This window comes from Rhinatrema bivittatum, chromosome 5 (assembly GCF_901001135.1).
Source record: "Rhinatrema bivittatum chromosome 5, aRhiBiv1.1, whole genome shotgun sequence".
In the NCBI taxonomy this organism is placed as follows: Eukaryota; Metazoa; Chordata; class Amphibia; order Gymnophiona; family Rhinatrematidae; genus Rhinatrema; species Rhinatrema bivittatum.
In genome coordinates this window covers 353886970-353908111 of record NC_042619.1, presented here as the reverse complement: position 1 = coordinate 353908111, position 21142 = coordinate 353886970, and the positions used below count along the sequence as shown (strand labels likewise).

At 40.7% G+C, this 21142-nt stretch overlaps 1 protein-coding gene across 13 annotated transcripts in view; it reads left to right on the top strand.

Annotated features, from left to right (window-relative positions):
• Positions 1–21142, top strand: part of MCF2L (MCF.2 cell line derived transforming sequence like) — a 322158-nt gene that overhangs the window by 294220 nt on the left and 6796 nt on the right. For 9 of the 13 annotated variants that reach the window (XM_029604679.1, XM_029604671.1, XM_029604670.1 and 6 more), the window contains 6 exons: positions 794–886; positions 4280–4358; positions 5663–5729; positions 6559–6680; positions 7102–7194; positions 10530–10604. In XM_029604679.1, coding sequence (XP_029460539.1) covers positions 794–886; positions 4280–4358; positions 5663–5729; positions 6559–6680; positions 7102–7194; positions 10530–10604 — 529 coding nt within the window. The remainder of the gene's footprint in view (positions 1–793; positions 887–4279; positions 4359–5662; positions 5730–6558; positions 6681–7101; positions 7195–10529; positions 10605–21142) is intronic. The other 4 variants (XM_029604675.1, XM_029604674.1, XM_029604681.1 and 1 more) reach the window with 2 other exon arrangements.

The following is a 21142-nucleotide window of genomic DNA, read 5'->3' as shown; positions in this document are numbered from 1 at the left end:
TGCACTAGAGTTTACTGTTGTCATGCCGCTCTCAGCAGAGGACTTTTTTGTCTGATTAACTTTTAAGGCGAAGGGGATAAGAGAGTACATTCTTAATCCTAGTTTTAGATAAGGCTAGGACAGTATGTAGCACTACAAATTAAAATTAGCAGCTTGTGCTTCTGGCACTTCTTCTTCTGGAATTTCAGAGGCAGGCAGCAACGGTAGCAGCCCGGGTTTCTTTTTAATTTTAGCATTTAGAATTGAAAAACCACGTTAGAAATTTAAGTTTAGGATTTGGCCCAATGGATTATATAGCAGCGCTATGCATTGCCATGCGAAGGGCGTTCCCCTGGCCAATTCCCAGATTGCGCCTTCCACATCCTGGGTCAGCTGTGTCTGGGGAGGGTGCTGTGGAGGCCGCATTCACAGCAACAGAGGGGTGAGGGGAATCATGGTCATTGTTGTGGCTATGAGACAGGGTTTCAGAAGGAGACCTGGTGCAAAGTTTCTGGTCTCGGGCCCATTACTGCAATGAACGGGCTAGGAACAGCGGAGGGGAGGGGGGGGGTCTATTAAAATAGGGGGGGAAATCCTTGAGTAGTTGCAAATGAAGGCTTATGGCCCCAGGATGCCAGCCAGCACTGAGTCTGATTGAGCTGGAAGAACAGGAGGGAGGAGAAAACCATGGGCCAAAAAGTTTTAAAAATCTCTACCAATTCCGTATTCAATGGATACAATTTTTTTACTGGAGTGAATCTTTCTGAAACTGCACTGGAATCAGATGTCAGCTTTAGTTCATTGTGTTTGGCAGATGACGGCTGTTGGAATTACTGAGAATGTGAAGGGCGACAGTAAGAAATTTGAAATCTGGTATAATGCAAGGGAAGAAGTTTATATCATACAGGTAATGCAGCTTCATTTAAATATGATTTTAAGAAATGTAGTTGTATTTAATTGTTGCATGAAGCCTCTATCGAAGAGAAGCTGGTATTTTGCCGTGATTTTGCATATTATGTCACTGTCCCTTTCTCTTAAAGGGAAGGGAGCACACCAGCCAACCAAGTAAATCTTTGATTGAACTCTCCTGCTTCTCCCCACCCCCTTGGTGTCTTTTTTTAAAAGCCATTGTAACACTTGCAAAGTCTATGCATGCCTGGAAATGAACACGTGGTGGGTAATCAGCATAAGCCATAACCCTTCCATTGCACTTGGACATGCCTTGAATACTGACTTGCAGAATGTAATAGCTGCATATGTGACTGAAACAGAATGCAGAACTGGGAATGGGGGAGCCAGGTGAGAGTAAATCCAAACGACGTGGTAAATAGGGGTTTGGATGACCAGAGCTCAACCAGATGCATCAGCCAGCATACACAAGAAGTGGGTGTCCAAACCAAACAAAGGAGGAAGATGGTCAAAAATTCATAAAGTACTCTGTGAATTGTCCAGTGATTAAGTATATATTTTATTGAAACTTGGGAATGTCAATAATGCATTTATAATCCATTTAATGCATCATTAACATTTCCCAAGTTTCAATAAATAAATCTGAGCCATTTACCCCTTCATTTGGATAAGCCTAGTTCAATTTTATTTTGGGGAGGGGGATTTTTGACCCAGTTCACCTTATCTGCCCAGTCACATTTATGTTCATAGATTGATGTCATCTTCCAAACTTCAAATAATTTGAATGGTGTGAATATTGAGATAAATCTGAACTCATCTTAGTAAATATAGATTTTTCCCTCAAAAAATAAATCAGTTCAATTCAAAGTGGGATTGACTCTAGCTCTGATCATCCAAAAAAATTTGAGTTGAATATTCATTTATGAAACCCGGATTGGAACTGGGTCAGAGGATTTCTTGCCTGTTTCTGTTTAGCACATCCCTCTGATAGGCTACTGCACAATTAGTCTGCCTGCTTAATCGGTGGTCTCAAAATATCTTATGGTTTGCAAATCCAAGAATCGTTTAGTGTGGATAACAACTAATCTATATAAATAAAAATGTTAAATAGTTTGTACGTCGTCGCTAATCTCGCCAACCGCTTAACCGAATGCGTTCAAATTTGCACACAACATTCACTTCCCATACGGGAAGGATCTTATACACTTACATTACATATAGATCACACCTGTGACAGGTAATACAAGTTTAAAAATTGCTTACACAAAACAGCGACATCTGGTGGCCGTCAGCGCAAGCGCAACCTCTTACACCTTTCACACACACTCACACACCACCCCCCCACCCCCACACAGGGCTATTGTCTTTCATTCACACTCCCTCATAACACACAGAAATCCACACTCATCACACCACACACCCCCACCCACACGCCTGCCAATGTCACTTACTTCACCCACCCTCCCAAAACACAAATTCCTGGCTGCTGCATTGGGAAGCCACGCATTTCACACACCCTCCGAATTTAAATTAAAGTACCCTCTTCCACCCACCCACGCACTGCACTCAGATCACACACTACACCTGAAACAAGATGGTGCTTCTCCGCCGGCACCACAGGAACGGTCCGGGACACATCGCATTCAGTAGGGCCGTCAGATGCCAGCAACCAAAATGGCGCCGGCTGACCTTGCCCTTACTATGCTATACGGAGACAATGACGTCGGTACACCATGTGACATAGTAAGGGCAAGAGCCCGTCGGCGCCATATCCTCAGCGGACATTTGCCCTTACTAGGTCAGGAATCCTGACGCACCACTTTCAACGTTGAAGTTTTGCGACATGGCAGCCGGCGGAACAAACCCTAGCACACACCCTCGCCACCGGCTGGCAGTTTACACAGGTAGCCGGGGAGGAGCACGGTGGGGGACCGTTCTTATTTTCCGCCACATGTTTTTCACAGGGGGGGGGGGGCCACACATTCTCCTGAGACAGTAAGCGTGGATAAATAGATAAGCTTTTAATTTCTTTCAAAATCTCAAATATTCTGTTTCTGTTCACAGTTCTATAGGCAATTTATTCCAGTGAAAAGGGCCTACAAACTTTTGATTTGAATAGAATGCAAATGAAATTTCCAGCTAGATCAGGTACACATTAACCTGCAACTGAGATTGCAAGGAACCAGTAAAGAGATGCCCTAACACTCTACCAGATAAACAATTATATTCATCATGTATTGCTTTGTGGAGTAAGGAAAGGAGTTTGAATTGAGATCTCTGCATAATAGAAACCAAAATAGATCCATTATTCCAGATTTTGTTCTCCCCCAAAGATAAACAAAATATTTTTGTACTGCAGCATTTTGTACTAATTGCAATGCATCCATTGAATATTTTGGTACTCTTGAACATAAAGTTACAGTAATTAATCAAACTCAATACTAATACTTGTTCTACAAGGCAAAAATCCGTAGGAGACAATTTCATAATGGGTGAGCTAAATGAAGTTTATAGAATGCAGCCCTATTTACATTGCTAGTATGACTTTTTAAGGATAGTTTGGTGTCCATTACAAGTTCAAGATTACAAACTTCATGAGAGAATTGAAAAGTTGGAAGGTCCAAGACAGAAATATTGTCCTGAAAACAATTAACTCAGCCTAACCAGAAAACTGTAGTTTTGTTTTCATTTAGTAAAAGATGATTAGCTATAAAACAGGTTTTGATCTCAACATAACATTTTTTTAAAAGTGTAGTTCTGGGAATTCACCTGGCTCTGAACTAGGGATAAAAAAAAATTGACCATCAGCGCAAATTTTAAATTTATTTATTTATTACAAACTTTTCTATACCGTCGCTAAGTCATGTACCATCGCAACTGTTTACAAATAGGCACAGAATAAGGTATGTATAGGTAGTTTATCGTACATTCTAACAAGTGCCAATTAAAAACGGTTACAATAACATTAATAAAATCAAATTTTTGGGTAGTGGTGGATTAGTCCAGGAAAGTTATTGAGATACTTTTATTTCGGTTTACTTCTTAACTGTGTTATGTATTTATCATATCGTGATGTCATTTATTCCTAGCTGCGCTTTCCTGTATTTTTCATTCTCCCTCTCCCTACGAACCCCCTAGGTCGCCATAAATATACAGAGAGAGGGTCTAAAAACGCATAAAGAACAGCTGATAGGGCTGATTCTTGAGCTTATACCATGTGGAATAAAATGTAGAGGAAGTAGCTTATTGTCTCTCCCGCCATGTGAGCATCCATCTGAACTCCTTGAGCGTTTACACTGTACTGTAGATAGGAGGCCCTCTCTTTATATTATGTGATATACAGGCTCTTTCGTAAAGGTTTGTTCCTGCTGATGGCTTTCTCTTTCATTAGGCACCAACTGCTGAAATCAAAGCCACGTGGGTAAATGAAATTAGAAAGGTCCTAACTAGTCAGCTGGAAGCTTGCAGAGGTAAAACATTCTCTTCATTCTCTATGTCCATCATATATTTCTCTTCCTTATTCTTTTTTTATAGTTTAACTTTGATGAATGACAAGGTCTTGAACCATGTTGTGCTGGCTGTTTTTGAGCACATCATTTGGACATGCTAAGTACAAATGCAGTCAACAATTTCTTTTGATTATATTTTCAGAATATGTATTAGTTTCAAGACAATTACTTTCAGAATGAGTATTTGCTGTTCATCCAATGAACACTGTTTCTGTGTATAAATGCAAAGTGTAAGTTGAAATGATGCAAGGACTAGAGATTTGGAAAACTTTAGTTATCCCGTGACCTCAATTTTCGGTTTTTCATTACTGTCTGGCTAGGATGACATCATCACAAAGAGACAACTCCTGGCATGAGAGCAGCCACCTTTTCCGCCTTCCCTACTGCCTTCGTCTGTTCCTCCTTTTTGTTTTTTTCTTTGAGGTCAAAAGAGTTAGCCAGACAAAACCCAAGATTTCAATATTTTTTTCCCACTCCCTAGCTATAAATTTTGACTGAGTAACGTGGTTCCCGCACAAAATTTACCAGAATAAAAAGAGGCACTGCTTGGGAGTGTTCCTGGGGAGCAGATTCATTTTTGTCTGAGGAGCCCTGATAAGGGACACTGACTGGGCAAAGCTTAGCCCAGGTAAATTTGGTCAGACAAAGGCCTGTCCTAAAGTTATCCAGATAACTTTACCTAGGAATATAGGGCTAAAGTTATTCGGATAATAGTACTGCCTGTATGCTTCCTCTGTTTTATGCATGTTATGAACTAAAGCATAGCTACGTAGCCAACCTACTTTAGTTTTTAGGTATTGACAGAGTTGTCATGACTAATGGGTTTGTTTCCATTTGTTTTAAAGTTTTATCTGTTGAATTGTTTTTTGTTGTAAATTAATTTGATTTTCTCTGTATTTTTATTCTACTTTGCCTTGGAGAGTGTCTCTGAATGAGAAGTTCTTAAATTAAATTTTATATATCTATCTATAGATAGATATATATAGATAGATGCTAGATAAGGTATATATAAATAATTTTAGGTTTGTTAAAACTAAATCATTTAATCGGAGTCTTGACCTTGTTTATTTTCTGACGTTCAAACTAGTTGAAGAATCCTAGATATGCGTCTAGTATGTTTTTGGATCTTCTGTATCACCCCAGAACTGTAATCTTCATACTTTAACACTATCTTAGTCAATTCTATTTCAAAAACACAGAATATTAAAAATGTAGTCTAATTCAAAGACCTGAATTTCTAAAATAATGGTTTTCTTTTCTTGCAGAAGCTAGTCAACACAGATCATTAGAACAGACACAAAGTTTACCGTTACCTACGTTGTCTAATACAAGGTGGGTAAATAGCTGCATTGGCTGAAGACCAGAGTGAGTAGATAAACATGACTCAGTAAGGTAGATATGGACAGGAGTGACATTGACAAGCCTCCCAGTTTGATAAGATGTATTTGAACATCACTTTTCGGGCTAGCCTAATAGTTCTTGAGGCAAGTGCTATTGGCTGCCATGCAGAATGTCTCCAGTTCGATCCCTGATTCTTCTGCTCCTCGCTAGTTGGGGCTGGGGAGGTAAAACCTGATGGCTGAATTTAGAGTTTTGCAAGGAGCTCTGGTGCATGGTCCCAGGCCCAGGACTGTCACTGCAAAGACCCAGACGGCATGTTGAGAGTGGGGTGGAATAATCCCCAGGAAGTTGTGATGAAAGCTCATGGCGCCAAGTCCCAGCCCAGGTTCTGATATGAGCTGGAAATACAAGGGAGCGGGAGGAAACTCCAAAAAAAAAAAAAAAGAAGAAAGCTTCATTTTTCATATCTATTGCCTGCATTATTCACATAAAATACAAATCGAGGTCAAGCATCTTTTATCTGAAAATTAGAACATTGCATCTCACCTGGGTAGTTTGCCTTCTCACTTTACAATCTTTATTAAATGAATATAAATTTTTATTAATTCTGAGATTCGATATAATTAGGGTTGCCTCTTCTGGAATTAAGAGTTCTACGTAGTTAGGCTTTACATTTAAAAAAAAATATATTATGCATGTGCTTGAACTGTGAAGCAAAATGGAACAATGTCAAATGTTGCCTCGTCTTTAAGTGCCAACATTCAACAACAGAGCACTAGGAAAACCTTTGCTTCATCTCATGTGTCTTTTATGTTGGCAGTCCCTCGAGAAGTCAATCAAGGAACATCAGGAAACTAGAAGAGAGGAAAACCGATCCCAGCATAAGCCCAGAAAGTTATATCACCTCAGTAGTGTTACCAAAGTACCCAGAGAAAGGCAAAGGTAAGGCCTTCCTCGTTTCCTGAATTAATCTCAAGGCATGCACAGGGAAAAGAAAATAAATAAAAGGTGTGTGCTTGGGGGTTCTCTATTTTATCTTTCTGCACAGTCCGCAATGAGGTGGCTTGTTCAGGGCCGCCTTCGTCTTCCTGTAGTGGTTTAATTTGCATGGTCTATTCGCTCTGATGGACGCCTTCATGCATCTCAAATGGATTTACTTGGCGTCTTTGTCTTCAGCTAGGAAAAGCCCATGTGGAAACTTGAGCGCTTGTGAAGGGTTCGGCGAACTGTTGCATCAATCAATCCTTGTGCCTTTCTCTTGCTCCTCTGGAAGCTTGTTCTTGGGCTCTAATTCGGGTTCTTAAGACCGTCATTCTCACACGCATTTTGCCTTTTTCTCTGTCTCTTTCTCTCTCCATTTCAGATGATACAGTAACTAGTCCTACCTCAGAATGCTCTGCACTATCCAAAAAGCGCTTTACGCTTCAGGGCTTTACTAACCTCAAAAATCAGAAAGGTAAACCTAAATCACCTACTACAAATTTATTTTCCAGTGAAGAATTGATATTTCCTGTAGTGTAGAAAGGGCTCTTAGAACTTTCTTTACTTCATTGTGTTCAGTTTCTGTGATTTGTTGTAATTGAGGGTGACGACGTAGCTTGTTGATGTGTTCGTCCTCTGCTTTAACATTTCAACAGTTTATGCTATGATGATGATGCTTTTTTTTTTTTTATGGCAATCTCTCTGGAACCGTTAATGTATGAAAAGGAAGGCAAGTGCCACCTGCTTTCCAGTGGTGCATTCATCGGTGACTCAAATAATTCCGGAGATTGCATTTGTTTAAACAATCTGAACAAAACATCTCCCTTCAGTGTCTTGGTAGTTAATGGTTGAAATGTGAAAAGTATTACTTATTGGGAACAGGATTACTCTTGGGTCAGATTTATTATTATTATTACTTTCATTCTTAGAATTCTGGAACTTGCTAGGAGCTGGGGTATTTTTTGTTTGTCTTTCTTTTTATCAAGGTGCATTGCAATCAGTGGCGGATTTATGTGTTACCCCCAGCTGCCCATAGGCATGTGGACAGCTGGTTGTACCCCGTCCTGTGTCAGGTGTTGCAGGGACTTCCTTCCAAAGGAGGACAAGGATGGAATCTGGAGGCCCATGGGGTCTTGGTAAGCAGGAGGCAAGCTCGTCTTACACAGTGCCCGGGCAGTAACTTTCACCCGACGCTGTGGCCCATCTCCCACAGGTTCAGCCCACAAGGGCAGACCATGGCTGGGACTTGGCCATCTATGGAATACCTTGGTGGGCACAGGCAGGTTGAGGCTTCTCGGCTCGACATGGATGAGACGTCAGGCATAACACAGGAATCGGGGGGGCCAGTCAGACAGCATTTCCACAAGCAGGGACTAGCGAGGATGTTTCGAGCAGGAAACACAGTTTCCAATCAGAGAACGTGCTCAAGGCCCATCCAGTCAGGAGCTTCCAAGGGCACGGACCACCCCCTGCCAGGTAGACTAGGTAATTATTTCCAAAGGGTTTCAAGATTAGCTGGTCCTGTGGCTAATGCTGAGAGTCTACACCCTGAGCTCCAAGGGTCACTGGTGCAAGACCTGGGATTCCTTCCTGCCCCCTGCCACAAAATGACATAGTTCTTGAGCTGATAATGTGGGACGAGTGACTCCTAGCTGCTCATAGGCACTTGCCTACTTTGTCTATTGCTAAATCCGCCCCTGATTGCACTACATTGGCTCTTTAAAGAAAATATGCTTTTCCTCGCAATCTTTTATTTCTGCCTATATTAACCGTACTTCCTTTGAGTTCTTTCTGGCGTGGATTGTTAAATAATGATAGTCGGGTCTGTGGTAAGCACTTAATGTCCCGTGCTTGCCCTGACAGCAATGTTTCTTCTCACACCTAAAAGCCAGACATTGCCAGTGATCCCTTCTGATAGGATCAGGTATCAACGTAGCTTAGACAGTAGAAGTACAATCCCAGCACATCTAAAAAGTAAGTGCGAATACAATCTCCCTTTACAGGATTAAAAAAATACATAAATACGGGGGTAATGCTGTGTGTCAGATGCATTGAATTCCAACCAAATTTCACCGTAAAGCTGAGGTAGCGTCCTGAATCCCCAGAGTGGTATAGAAATTTGCAGAGTGTTGAGGTGAAGTTATTTCTTTGTAACTTAATTGCAGGCAGTTCTTTACTTATTAAAAAGCAATAATGCCCTATTTATAATGTCTCTCTGACCCTTATAAAAGTTGCAGGCTGGTGGGAGGAGGTTTGTGGCACCTCATTCTAGCTTTGCTGGATTTACATGATTTGATATTCGCTGAATGGGAGGAAACCCTTGATCAATCAGGCCCTAAATAGTTTGTTTTGCCCCCTGCGGTTTCTTTCTGCTCCTTTTATAATTCCAGCTCAGTTAGAACCAGGGCTGAGATCCAATGCCATGAGCCTTCTTTCTCAACCATCCAGGGGTTTTGACAGAGTTTTTTGTAAACCCAGCCCAAGCTACTTCATCAACAGTCCTCAGCTGGGGACCACAAAACCTAGCTCCCTCTGAAACCCGGCTAATGTTGGGTCCTAAATCTGGCCCCTAAGTATTCCCCGTTGAACAATGGCGGAGAGACGCTCCATACCTCCACCACACCCCTCAGGGACTGCGCACTCCATTGGGCTGGCCCGAAATGTTTATTTTAATTTGTAAAGCAAAATGTAATGTTGATGGAACCAGAACGAGTGCAAAGCAACAGGGTCTGCTGTGAAGCTCAAGCAGTTTCCCACAATTTGTGGGTCACCACATCTAGGCATTTCAGTTTTGATTTGTCCATTTACAGCTGATTATGTGTTGGACATCGTTTTGTTCTAGGTCTTATCTGTTATATATTATTCAGAATTTACAATCAATTTAATTCACTTATAGACCACCCTTCCAAACCCATTGGGTCAGTTGAGGCAGTGTACAACCATAAAATACAGTTTACAGTTCCATCAAATGAAATCATACAAATACAGAACAAAATAAAACTTGTTGTATCAATCCGATTACTTACATCGTTGCTGGTAAGAAAAACAGAACATATTTTTGCCATAAACAGTGCATTTCTGTTTAGCCTCTACCTCAGCACTTCCAGATGCAAACTTTTACTGCCTATTTAAAAAAAAGCTAAATTAAGAATTTGTATGCTTCTAAGTTAGCTGTTTACTTTTCAATAAAAGGCTTCAAGATAACAAATAACTTGCATCCTGGTGGCTATTTTGTATTTATAAATCCACCGGGCCTACATATAAAAGGTTTAAGGGAGAAAATGCTCAGTAGATAGGGCCCAGAGTATACAGACCAACATACTTACTACTTTTCTTGCTAAATAACATTTTTATTTTAATCATGCAATAGCTTTGCCTAAACTGTTGTTAGTTCTATCTGGAGAGGACTAGTTTGTGAGTGCTGATATTTACTGAAATCTCTAAATACATCTGCCATTTTTTTTTTTAAAGCTGTGACATGCTAAGTCCACAGAATGACAAGATGAACATGAGAAACCACAATAAAAATTCTACAATTTTGCGGGTAACTTTTCAAAAGGATTTACATACTTAAAACTGGGTTTTACATATGTTCCTTCACTTTATGCATGTCAAAGTGGTCTTGAGCGTATAAAAGTAAAATCTAATTGCCAACTAGTAATAACCACAACCCCAATAAAGTGCTTATTTATCAGAGACCAGCATATCACGCCAGCTGAAACTCAAAGGTGCTGTCCACGGTAATGCATGCACTGTTCACTCTTCCTCTGTTCTTCTCTTCTATGATTTTGCCTGTTCATCCTCTTTCAGCTTCTCCTACCAGTCCAGACAAAAAAGTTAAACGCCACGAAGTAAAGAGTGATCCAACTCCTTTTGGTTTAAGAGGTAGTGTTACAAACTTTCGTATTCCAGATTGTTGCACTGTGACTCTCTCCTTTAGAAATAAGTTGGCATGAATGTGCACCTTTTAATCTACTGTTTTTATAGATCCCCATATGCTAGCTCGTATTGAGCAATACACTGAAAGGCACTAGCAGCAAGCTTAGCTATTAATGATGTCACATGACCTCTGCTGCTTAGGCGATGAATGTCCAAAGGGGTGGAACGAAGCTTGGCTGTTGGTTTGTACACATTGGTAATGGGGAATACGTTGCTGTTAATGAGAAGGCAGGCAGAGGCATTTTCCTCATTCTCTTAGATGCCAATGAAAATGATTGCATTATTTAAGGTTTACTTGTTGCTACTGTTGTGTAGATGTTTATGAACCTGTTCTGAGAAAAGAAATGATTTGATTGGTTACCAGACTGTCTGACGTACGAGTTATGTTTTCATAGCTAGGAAGTATGGGTCTCATCGCTCTTGTTGGATGTTCACTGTGTGCTTTTTTTTTTTTTTTTTAATTTTTTTATTTATTGAGATTTTTCACAATTTAACAAAGTAACAACTTTGTAACAGTAACTGAGAGAACAAAATATCTAAATTACAAATAAACATTATAGGATAATTATCCAGAAGCAATCTCTCATCCATCATATAGAAACATAAGAGAAGGAGGGGAGTGGTGAAGGAAAATAAGAGGAGTTAACTAAGATAATACCATTCACTTCAGTAATCACACATGAGCCATCCCGGTATAATAATTATAATTATGATCCACTCTCATTGGTAGCAGGAACTGACATTCTAGCATTCAAAAACTCATGTAATTGTTCAGGAACAAAAAATATATAAGTATTTTCTTGAAATGTAATTATACATTTACATGGGTAACGTAACATGTAAGCATCTCCTAAGTTGAGAACTTCTGAGCGCATATTCAAAAAAACGCTTTCTTTCGCAATTGGGTAGGTCTAGCTAGGTCAGGATATATACGAACCCTGTCCCCCAAAAAAGGCAGTTTCTAAATTCCTGAAATAATTTCTCATTACCAGACTCAAGAAACAAGTAAGACTGATCTGTCAACCAATTCAACATCAGAACTTTCCAAGTATTCAGACAAATTAGAAATATTCCCCCTATCCAAAGGCATTTCAGACTGAGATACTCTTTGCCTTCGAGAGAGAAAAATAATCTTCCTAACTGAAGGAATTGAATCAGAGGGAATCTTTAACACGTCAGACATGTATTTCTTAAAGGTAATCAAAGGTAGTTCTCCAAGAACCTTAGGAAAGTTCAGCAGCCACGAGTTCATGTGTTTTAAAGAATTTTCTAATGTTTCCAATCTTCTTGATGTATGTGTACAGTCAAGCAAAACTGCTATTTTAGAACATAAGAACATAAGAAAATGCCATACTGGGTCAGACCAAGGGTCCATCAAGCCCAGCATCCTGTTTCCAACAGTGGCCAATCCAGGCCATACGAACCTAGCAAGTACCCAAAAACTAAGTCTATTCCATGTTACCGTTGCTAGTAATAACAGAGGCCATTTTCTAAGTCAACTTAATTAATAGCAGGTAATGGACTTCTCCTCCAAGAACTTACCCAATCCTTTTTTAAACACAGCTATACTATGCACTGACCACATCCTCTGGTAACAAATTCCAGAGTTTAATTGTGCATTGAGTAAAAAAGAACTTTCTCCGATTAGTTTTAAATGTGCCCCATGCTAACTTCATGGAGTGCCCCCTAGTCTTTCTACTATCTGAAAGAGTAAATAACTGATTCACATCTACCCGTTCTAGACCTCTCATGATTTTAAACACCTCTATCATCATCTCCAAGAGTTTGTATATAAATGAGGCATGTTCTTGGAGGATTTGCTGGTGATCTTGGGCTACTGAATCACGTTTCCCCAAAACTAAATCCAAACGCTGAGAGTAGACATTGAAGACCGAAGACATTCCTGCCATAAGATCCCAAAGGGACTCCAGAGTTACAACCGCAGGTTTTTAAACTCTATTTTGGGTTGAACAGCACTGGAACTCACCATCGATGAAACTGGGAGAGGAGCTCCAGAAATACCCGCTCTCCCCAATGGCGAGGCTAGAGGAGGAATTTCCAACCAAAACTCCTCTCTCCCCAGAGATCTCCTGCGCCAGGGCACCATCCAAACTCAACACCAACTCGGACACATCATCGGTGATCCCATCCGGTGAAGGCGACAGAACTGCCTCATGGCAGAGTGTCCCAATGGCACCGGCGTCAGAGAAAGAGAAGCTAGCGGCAACTAACGTGGGTCAGGAGGGGTCAGAGATTTCCCACGGCGAGAGCTCCTCTTGCTGCCTCACCAGCGGAGGTAGGAACCACGTAGTGACAGGTGGTTCGCTGGTCTGAAGGGGTAGTGGGTTCGGATGGGAAGACCCGCACTTTACCCTTCCTCTTGTGAGGCATATCGCATACAAAGTGGGAAAAACTTAAGGCGAAACAGGAGGAAACTCAGACAGCTTGAGACGTAGTATCCTCTCACGCGGTCATCTTAACTCCGTCCTCCCCACTGTGTGAGGTATGTTAAATTTCATGTGTTTGAGGCCACAACTGTCAGAATTAAACTGATTAATTTTTGTATTTTGTATGGTCTAGTAAATTGAAATAGTCTTCATTATGTCATGGTATACAGTCATATTTAATAACATGAAGCAGTGGTTCTCAAAGTGTGGTCTCCAAACTCTTGAAATGCATTTATGGTTTCTAGGTGGGGGGAGGGGGGACAAGGTCCTTTCCTTGAGATGGTGTCAGTCCAGTCCCACAAGAAGCTTCAGCTACCTGCTAGAAAGGCAGCAGCTCCATACTAGTGATCAAAGCTCTGCTTTGCCAAATAAAGCAAGAACCCAGACTGGAGGCTTCTGCACCACTGATGGGAGCCAGGCCTGGATTTAAGCAGAGATATCTACCAAGGGCATCAAATTTGACAGTGCCAAACTCCCAGGCTGAAGAGGAGCCTGCTTCCACTTGCTATAGGGCCATATGTCCCCCTTCCTTCATATGTCCCCATACGCCTGCATGTTGAGGGGTATATATAACGTACTATCATAGATCTCTATGCGGCCATATATGCAGATACATGGAGTTGTTTGAAAGTTACCCTCTATGCTACTATGTGAGCAAAGCTGGTGGATGACAAAGGAAGAAGAGGACTGGAGAGAAAAAAGTAAAGAGAGGGTACAGGAAGGGAGAAAAAATCCAAGTAAGTAATGAGAGGAAAGGGAATTTGCTCACTGTTTTCCGGTGCATGTGATAATGTCAAACTATATTACTGCATATACTCTCGTACAAGCTACTCTATTACATTTGGAAAATGTAAGAATTCCTTTATTGCTTGGTGTGCCTAAGATTCCCGGGCATGCCGAGTGTTCTGTTATTGATTTCTGTCTACGTAGAAGTGACCATTGTTTTTAATGTCCTAAACCAGGAAAATGCAAAACCCGCAGGCCGAAATTAGCCTACTGTGGTGCTTACAATGAATTATAGAAAATAGTCGTCAGTATAAATGCTTTCATTCAAAACCAAATGTTTTTTTTTTTAAAGAGCAACCAATTCAAACATAGCTTTTATTAGGGACCACCCTGCGGATACTGGAGCTAATTTTTAAGCTTGCAGTTTTTTCACTGCTATGGGTACACTTTAATCATACGTCCATAAAGATACTTTCAATATTTTTTGTAGATTTTTAAATTTTTTAAATGAAAAAGAGATACTTCCCCTCCCGTTTGGCATAACCTGACATGATATCACGTTTCGCTCACGCTGCCTCAGGGGTTTGCTGGTACAGCTTCTTCAAACAGCAATAAGGTGTATCTCACAGAAATGTCACTTTTTAAAACAAAAATAACATTTTTAGGAGGATATTTTCAAAAGAATATATATATATATATATAATGGCACAACATCGGGATAAACATACGTATATCAGCTTCACAAAATGTACCAAACATACTCATAAAAATGAAGCGTGTCTTGAACTTTAAACCAACTTCTAGGCCTCACGCTACTCTCAGTAACACTCCTCAATGCACAATCTTTAACTAAAAAGACACACATCCTCAATGATTACCTCCTGGACTCCAACCCAGACATCTGTGCCATCACAGAAACCTGGTTAAAAAACTCGGACATTGCCTTAACCAACCAACTACCTATCCAGTTATATGACATTTTCACCTTCCATAGACACAAAAAAAGAGGAGGCGGACTTCTTCTAGCCTCCAAGAAAGAACTCAGACTGACCGCTCACACCATCAAGACTGAATCCAAATTGGAACTAGGATTAGTCAAGTCAAAACTTCTACAAATTTTGTTAGTCTACGCTCCTCCTGGAGTTTTAGAAACCGACCCTTCACCCCTCATAGAATCCATAGCAAAACATATTAACTTAGACCTACCAACTATGATTATGGGTGATTTCAACCTCCATACAGACGCTATACCGCGATCTGCGAACTGCGAAGCCTTCCTCACCACCCTCACTGCTATGGGATTCTCTCAGACTATCAACAGCCCCACACACAAAGCTGGTCACATCCTGGATTTAATATTCATTAACTCTAAATTCACATGCACGGTTGATCCCACATGTACCCCAATCCCTTGGTCAGATCATTTCTTGATAGAATCATCCTTCTCCACACACAAACAGATTCACACCTCTCCGCACCTTTCCACCATTCAATTCAGGAAATCATGTCCATCTGATATACTCAGCGAGCAGCTCTCCAAGGAACTCTCCAACCTGGACCTGTCTAATCCCGACTCAGCCCTATCTTCCTGGCAAACAATTACTGAAGCAGTCGCAAACAAATGGTGCCCAATAACCTCCAAAACAATCAATCCAAAAAAAAGGGGGAATCAACCTTGGTTCAGCACCGAACTAAAACAGATGAAACAGGACTTACGCCATAAAGAAAATAGATGGCGAAAAACCCCCAACTCAACTACCCTTTCAGCATACAAGGGTTTCTTACATCGCTATAGGACCTGCATACTACAAAAAAAAAGGAATATTACGCCAACAAAATACACCACTACCAGTATGATGCCCAGGCCCTATTTGCTTATGTAACACAAATAACTAAATCAACCCCGCCACCTATTCCAGACGAACAAGCTCTATCCAAGGCTAATGAACTCGCCTCATTTTTTCAACTGAAGATCCTAAATACTCTCGCCCTCCTTCCTCCTAATACAACACCTCTCAAATCAGATGAGAATTTCAATTTGTTCGCTAAACCTAAGTTGGACAGTTTCGAATTAATCTCCACCAAAGAGATTGAATCCATTCTAAAAAGACAGAAACCATCTAGTCATCCGGCTGATAATATCCCATCAAGACTCCTGCTGCTTATTCCAGACACAATCTCAGGACCTCTAACAAATATTATTAACAGCCTTCTAACTCAAGGAAGCTACCCAGACAGCCTAAAAACTGCTTCTCTTAAGCCCCTCCTCAAGAAACACAATCTAGACCCTAATGTACTAGCCAACTTTAGACCCATCTCCAATCTACCTTTCGTTGCCAAACTTACAGAGAAACTGGTAAACACCCAGCTTTCAGAATATCTAGAGGACCATAAGATCCTATACCCCTCGCAATATGGCTTCCGGAAATCACGCAACACGGAGACCCTCCTCATTTCGCTTACAGACCATATTATAATGGGATTAGACAAAGGACATTCCTTCTTATTAGTTCTGTTAGACATTTCGGCGGCATTTGACACAGTCAACCACACCATCCTCCTGGAGCGCCTTGAGGATATCGGCATCTCCGGATCAGCCCACAACTGGTTCAGGTCCTTTCTCAGCAATAGGACTTTTAAAGTCAAAATCAATAACAAGGAGTCACCTCTAACAAAATCTTCCCTTGGCGTACCACAAGGATCCTCGTTATCTCCAACCCTCTTTAATATATACCTCCTCCCCCTCTGCCAACTACTGACAGACCTCAACCTAATTCACTATCTGTACGCAGATGATGTACAGATTCTAATCCCAATAACAGAATCCATCTCAAAAGCTCTCACCTACTGGAATAACTGTCTTCTATCCATTACTAATCTACTCAACAGCTTAAACTTGGTCCTCAATGCCTCAAAGACGGAACTTCTCTTCATCTCTTCAAATGAAAACAATCTTCCTCCACCTTCACCGCACAATGCTCACATCACCTGTACGCACGTTAGAGACCTTGGGGTAATAATAGACAATCGTCTAAACCTTAAAAAAATGGTCAACACAACTACCAAAGACAGTTTCTTCAGACTACAGGTTTTGAAACGACTGAGACCACTCTTATTTTTCCAAGACTTCAGGACAGTCCTCCAGGCTCTTCTGTTCGCCAAAATAGATTACTGCAGTGCCCTCTTTCTAGGCCTCCCTAAATCTACCACCAAACCACTGCAGATGTTACAAAACGCGGCAGCGAGACTGCTGACCAACACCAGCCGCGGTGAACACATCTCCCCCGTCCTCAGAAACCTACATTGGTTACCAGTAAATTTCAGAATCCTGTACAAATCTATTACCCTAATACACAAAACCTTCCATCAGCAACTCCAACTCGACCTGGATATCCCTTTCAAACTCCACTCCTCTAACAGACCAACGAGAGATATCCACAAAGGCACTCTGAAATTTCCCCCTACTAAAGCCACTCGCCTCTCTACGACCAAAGACAGAGCTTTTTCAATTGCAGGCCCAGCTATCTGGAACAATATCCCAGCAAATCTCAGATTGGAACCCTGCCTCTTAACCTTCAGAAAAAGACTAAAGACGTGGCTCTTTCACCAAGCCTTCCCAGAACCACCGGATAATCACTAGTTTAAGCCTCACTTCTTACAAGGACTTTGACACACTTCCTCCTGAACAATGGACACTGGCATTTCCTGGTTAAAGCATATGCTCTAACCCGTTAAACTATTCGTATCATGTTATATTTATTCTACCTGCCTCTATCTTCCTTCCAGCTTGTCTTTAAGCCTCCAAGTTTTCCATACCTTGTTGATTGTAACTTTGACTTATTCCTTTTCCTGTTATCTATTATTTACCAGAATTGTTACCTCAGTTTTACCCTTTGTTAAAATGTAAACCGATCCGATATGGTTATCTACCATGAAGGTCGGTATAAAAAACTGCTAAATAAATAAATAAATAAATAACACGCTAAAGAAATGGGCGACATACTTTGTCAGGCAACCATTTAAACTCTGCACTGAGCATGTGCAGTTATTTAAAGGTAACCGACCAATACGTCAGTGTGACGTCACAAGCAATGAAGAATTCCATTACAAAAAAGCAGTCCATTTAATTTCGCGATTCAACCCATGAGGGATAACTGTTTGTTTGAAAACGAAAGGTCCAATATTGTTCACGTTGTCTCAGTGTTTTTACATGATTACCACCACGCCAATGTGGCGGAATGAACTCTAAAATAGTCCACTATATCTCAAAATCATAAGCTGTTTCCAAAAAATGAGGAACCATAGGTGCCTCAAGTTTATTAGTTCTTAGATAACTTCGATGTTCGATGAGGCGAGTCTGCATCATACGCTTAGTCATACCAATATACTTGAAGTGACACAGGCAGATGATCATTTATACCACAAAGAAGATTTTACACGTAAATTCAGATACCAATTGAACCTCATATCCAGAGGATGATTTCAATGTAGATTTTGGATATTTGAGAAGAAAAAATTAGGCACAAGCATGGCCCTGTGTAATTCTTTTTGTGGAACTACTAGTTGTATTAATGTTCCTTGTCAGGGTAGAACTGGTGCCAGGATAAAACATTATTTCTAGTTTCTGTCACCAAGTTGATCATGTATCATATTTTGAGACCTAATTTTCACAAGTGTTCTTATCTGGAAAGGTAAAAAAATATTCAGATGAATTTTCTTGTCAGTCAAAATAGAATTTCACCCTACCTTGGTTTTTTGTTTTTTTTTTAATCTAAATTCCACCTTTCAAAGCAGGTGCTATTCCCAGAGGGCTCACAATCTAAGAGGTTCATTTACGAGTAAGTAATTTTCCCCAAAGAGACAGAATGAAAGTAAAGCCTTAGGAAATCAGGCCCTTGGTTTGTACATGAGGCAGTGACTAGCCCAAGGTCACAAAGTAGCCAGTGGCAGGATTTGAACCCTAGGCTGCTCTTGTTATTCCTTAGGGCAGCAACGAAAGTGAGTTTTACTTTTCCACTGTCTGTCTAAAGGGTCAAAAATAAAAGTAACTTAAGGTATGATCACCTCAAAAGACCATCATTGATATGACGTAAGATTAAAATAAAGTGGATTTTGTTTTGTGATCCAATGGGAACTTATCGCCAGTTCTTTCACAGATGCAAATCCAGTGCTGGCCAGAGCTAAATGGCTTAGCACTTCTAACCTTGTCCCAGCAGCCCAGCGCAGACAAGGGTAACCCCAGTGTGGTGTGCAGTGAAGTTATTATCTGTGTTATGCTGTGGCTTGAAATAGTTTGGCTTTACACACTGCACATAGTAAGGTTTGTATTGTGAGATGGTGATCTTCTTTTCTGCAAACCCCCATTTTGCCTCTGCTCCTTCATTCAGAGTTATTTTTCAGCACCATGCTTTTAAGCAGTAAATGAATCCGTCTGCTGAATGCTGCCTGGAAATAGATTTGCTTCCACAAGCGGCATGGGTCATATTGTAGCATCACATGAGGCTGCACCCTCTGTGCGGTGTGTGCCTTCCAGATACAGAAAAGGCTTTGGCTAAGAAGCTACTAGTAAATCTTATGCTGTTAGACAAACTGTGCAAAACCTGATTTTGAAAACCTTCCTGCAAATCTTGTTTGTTTTTGGTGGTGAATGGGGGGCTTGGCGTTGCAGTTTCCTGCTCGTTTGGGCTTCCAGCAGTAGATGAAATCAGAGCTAGGATCTACCGTGGCACCATAAGCCTTTATTTACAGCTACTCTGTGATTTTTTTTTATCCCTATTCTAATAAATCCCCTCCCAATTAGAGCCTAAGGCATTTCTCCCATTCTGTGTCTAGGGGGCAATGCCTTGATGAATCAGGCCCTTACGCAGTTCACTCATTGCAGGGATGTTGCTTGGCCAGGGGCCGTACACCAGGGCTCCATCTGGAGTTCTGCAATATTGAACTCTAAATCTGGCCACTAGGTGCCACGACTGCAGATAGCTATAACTCCCCCCTCTTTTTCACCTCAAATAATAAACTGTTTTGAGCAGGGATTTCTGTTTTCATTTGCATTACTGTCATCTGTATTTATTAAATTTGATTAGTGCGTCCCTACATTGGCATATCCATTCTGTACATTTCACCGTGTAAAATTTAAAATACCACTCTGTTAGGTAACAGTATTATTTTTGCCATTTTGGGGGGCCGGAACTTGGTAGCACATTGGCTATGGCTTTTCAAGTTGAATATGTGCCGTACAAGCGTTTGAGATTTATGTAAAACAGATATATTTAATTGGGGGGAAACTACATATGACATCTTAGCTGCGATGTGGAAATATTGTTTTCCGGGACTTATTTTCTGTCGTGTTTTACTGTGTCTGAAAATGCATTTAACGGCAGTTAGCTATGTACCGAAACACATACAGCATAAGTAAAATATAAATGTAAATCCCAGTTAGCCCAGCTGCAGCAGTAATCGGACATCCTTGCTTACGTCCGAAGGATCTTTTGGCCTCAGCAGATAGCATGCTTGTTAGGAGAGTTTGGTTTGCTTTGAAAATGCATGTTGTGTGGTCACTGCTTGAAACCGAACACAGCCTTCTTATTTGAAATGACAACTCATTCTGTGCTGTTTGGTTGTGAAGGGGGGGGTATCTAACCTGCAGACTACAACTGAGCTTACTTTTATTGCTGTACGACATCGATTTGAGTAGATTCGTTGCTGAAAGCTAGAGTGAAGTTTCATTTTCATATTACACTTAATGTGGTTGTGCACACTCTCGTTGTGTCTCCCTCTAGTCTCTTCTTTCAAAGAAAGTTTCATCTGAGGAGAGCAGGTGCTAACATTAACTTGTGAAGGCCCAGGCTCATACCCTTACACACCGTAGCCTTAACACCCAAAAAAAAAAATGAACACCCCCGGACAAGATCTCAGTATACCCGTTTGTCGCTTCGAAAACAAGATTAAGTGCTATTTGGTTTATGATCTTGAGGGAATGAAAATTCTTGGCGTTATCCATTATGATGTTGATGATGAAACCCACAGCAACAAATTCACATTTCCTTTAACAGAAGGCTGTGGTATCTTTTGGCTCTGCAGAACTTTCGCAGAATCCTCTGTATAGCGCTACTGTAAAATAGAAATGCAGTAATAATTTTGAATGTAATTATCGTGATACAAAAAGGTGATTCCATCTGGGCATTTTGCAGCATTGACTTTTATTGAATCACAGTCCTTTTGCAGTTCAAAAAAAATAGCTTGCAGGTGGTTTTTTGACACATGATTGTTCAAATTAAAAAAAAATATATTCATCTCTCCTAGAAGTTCTGC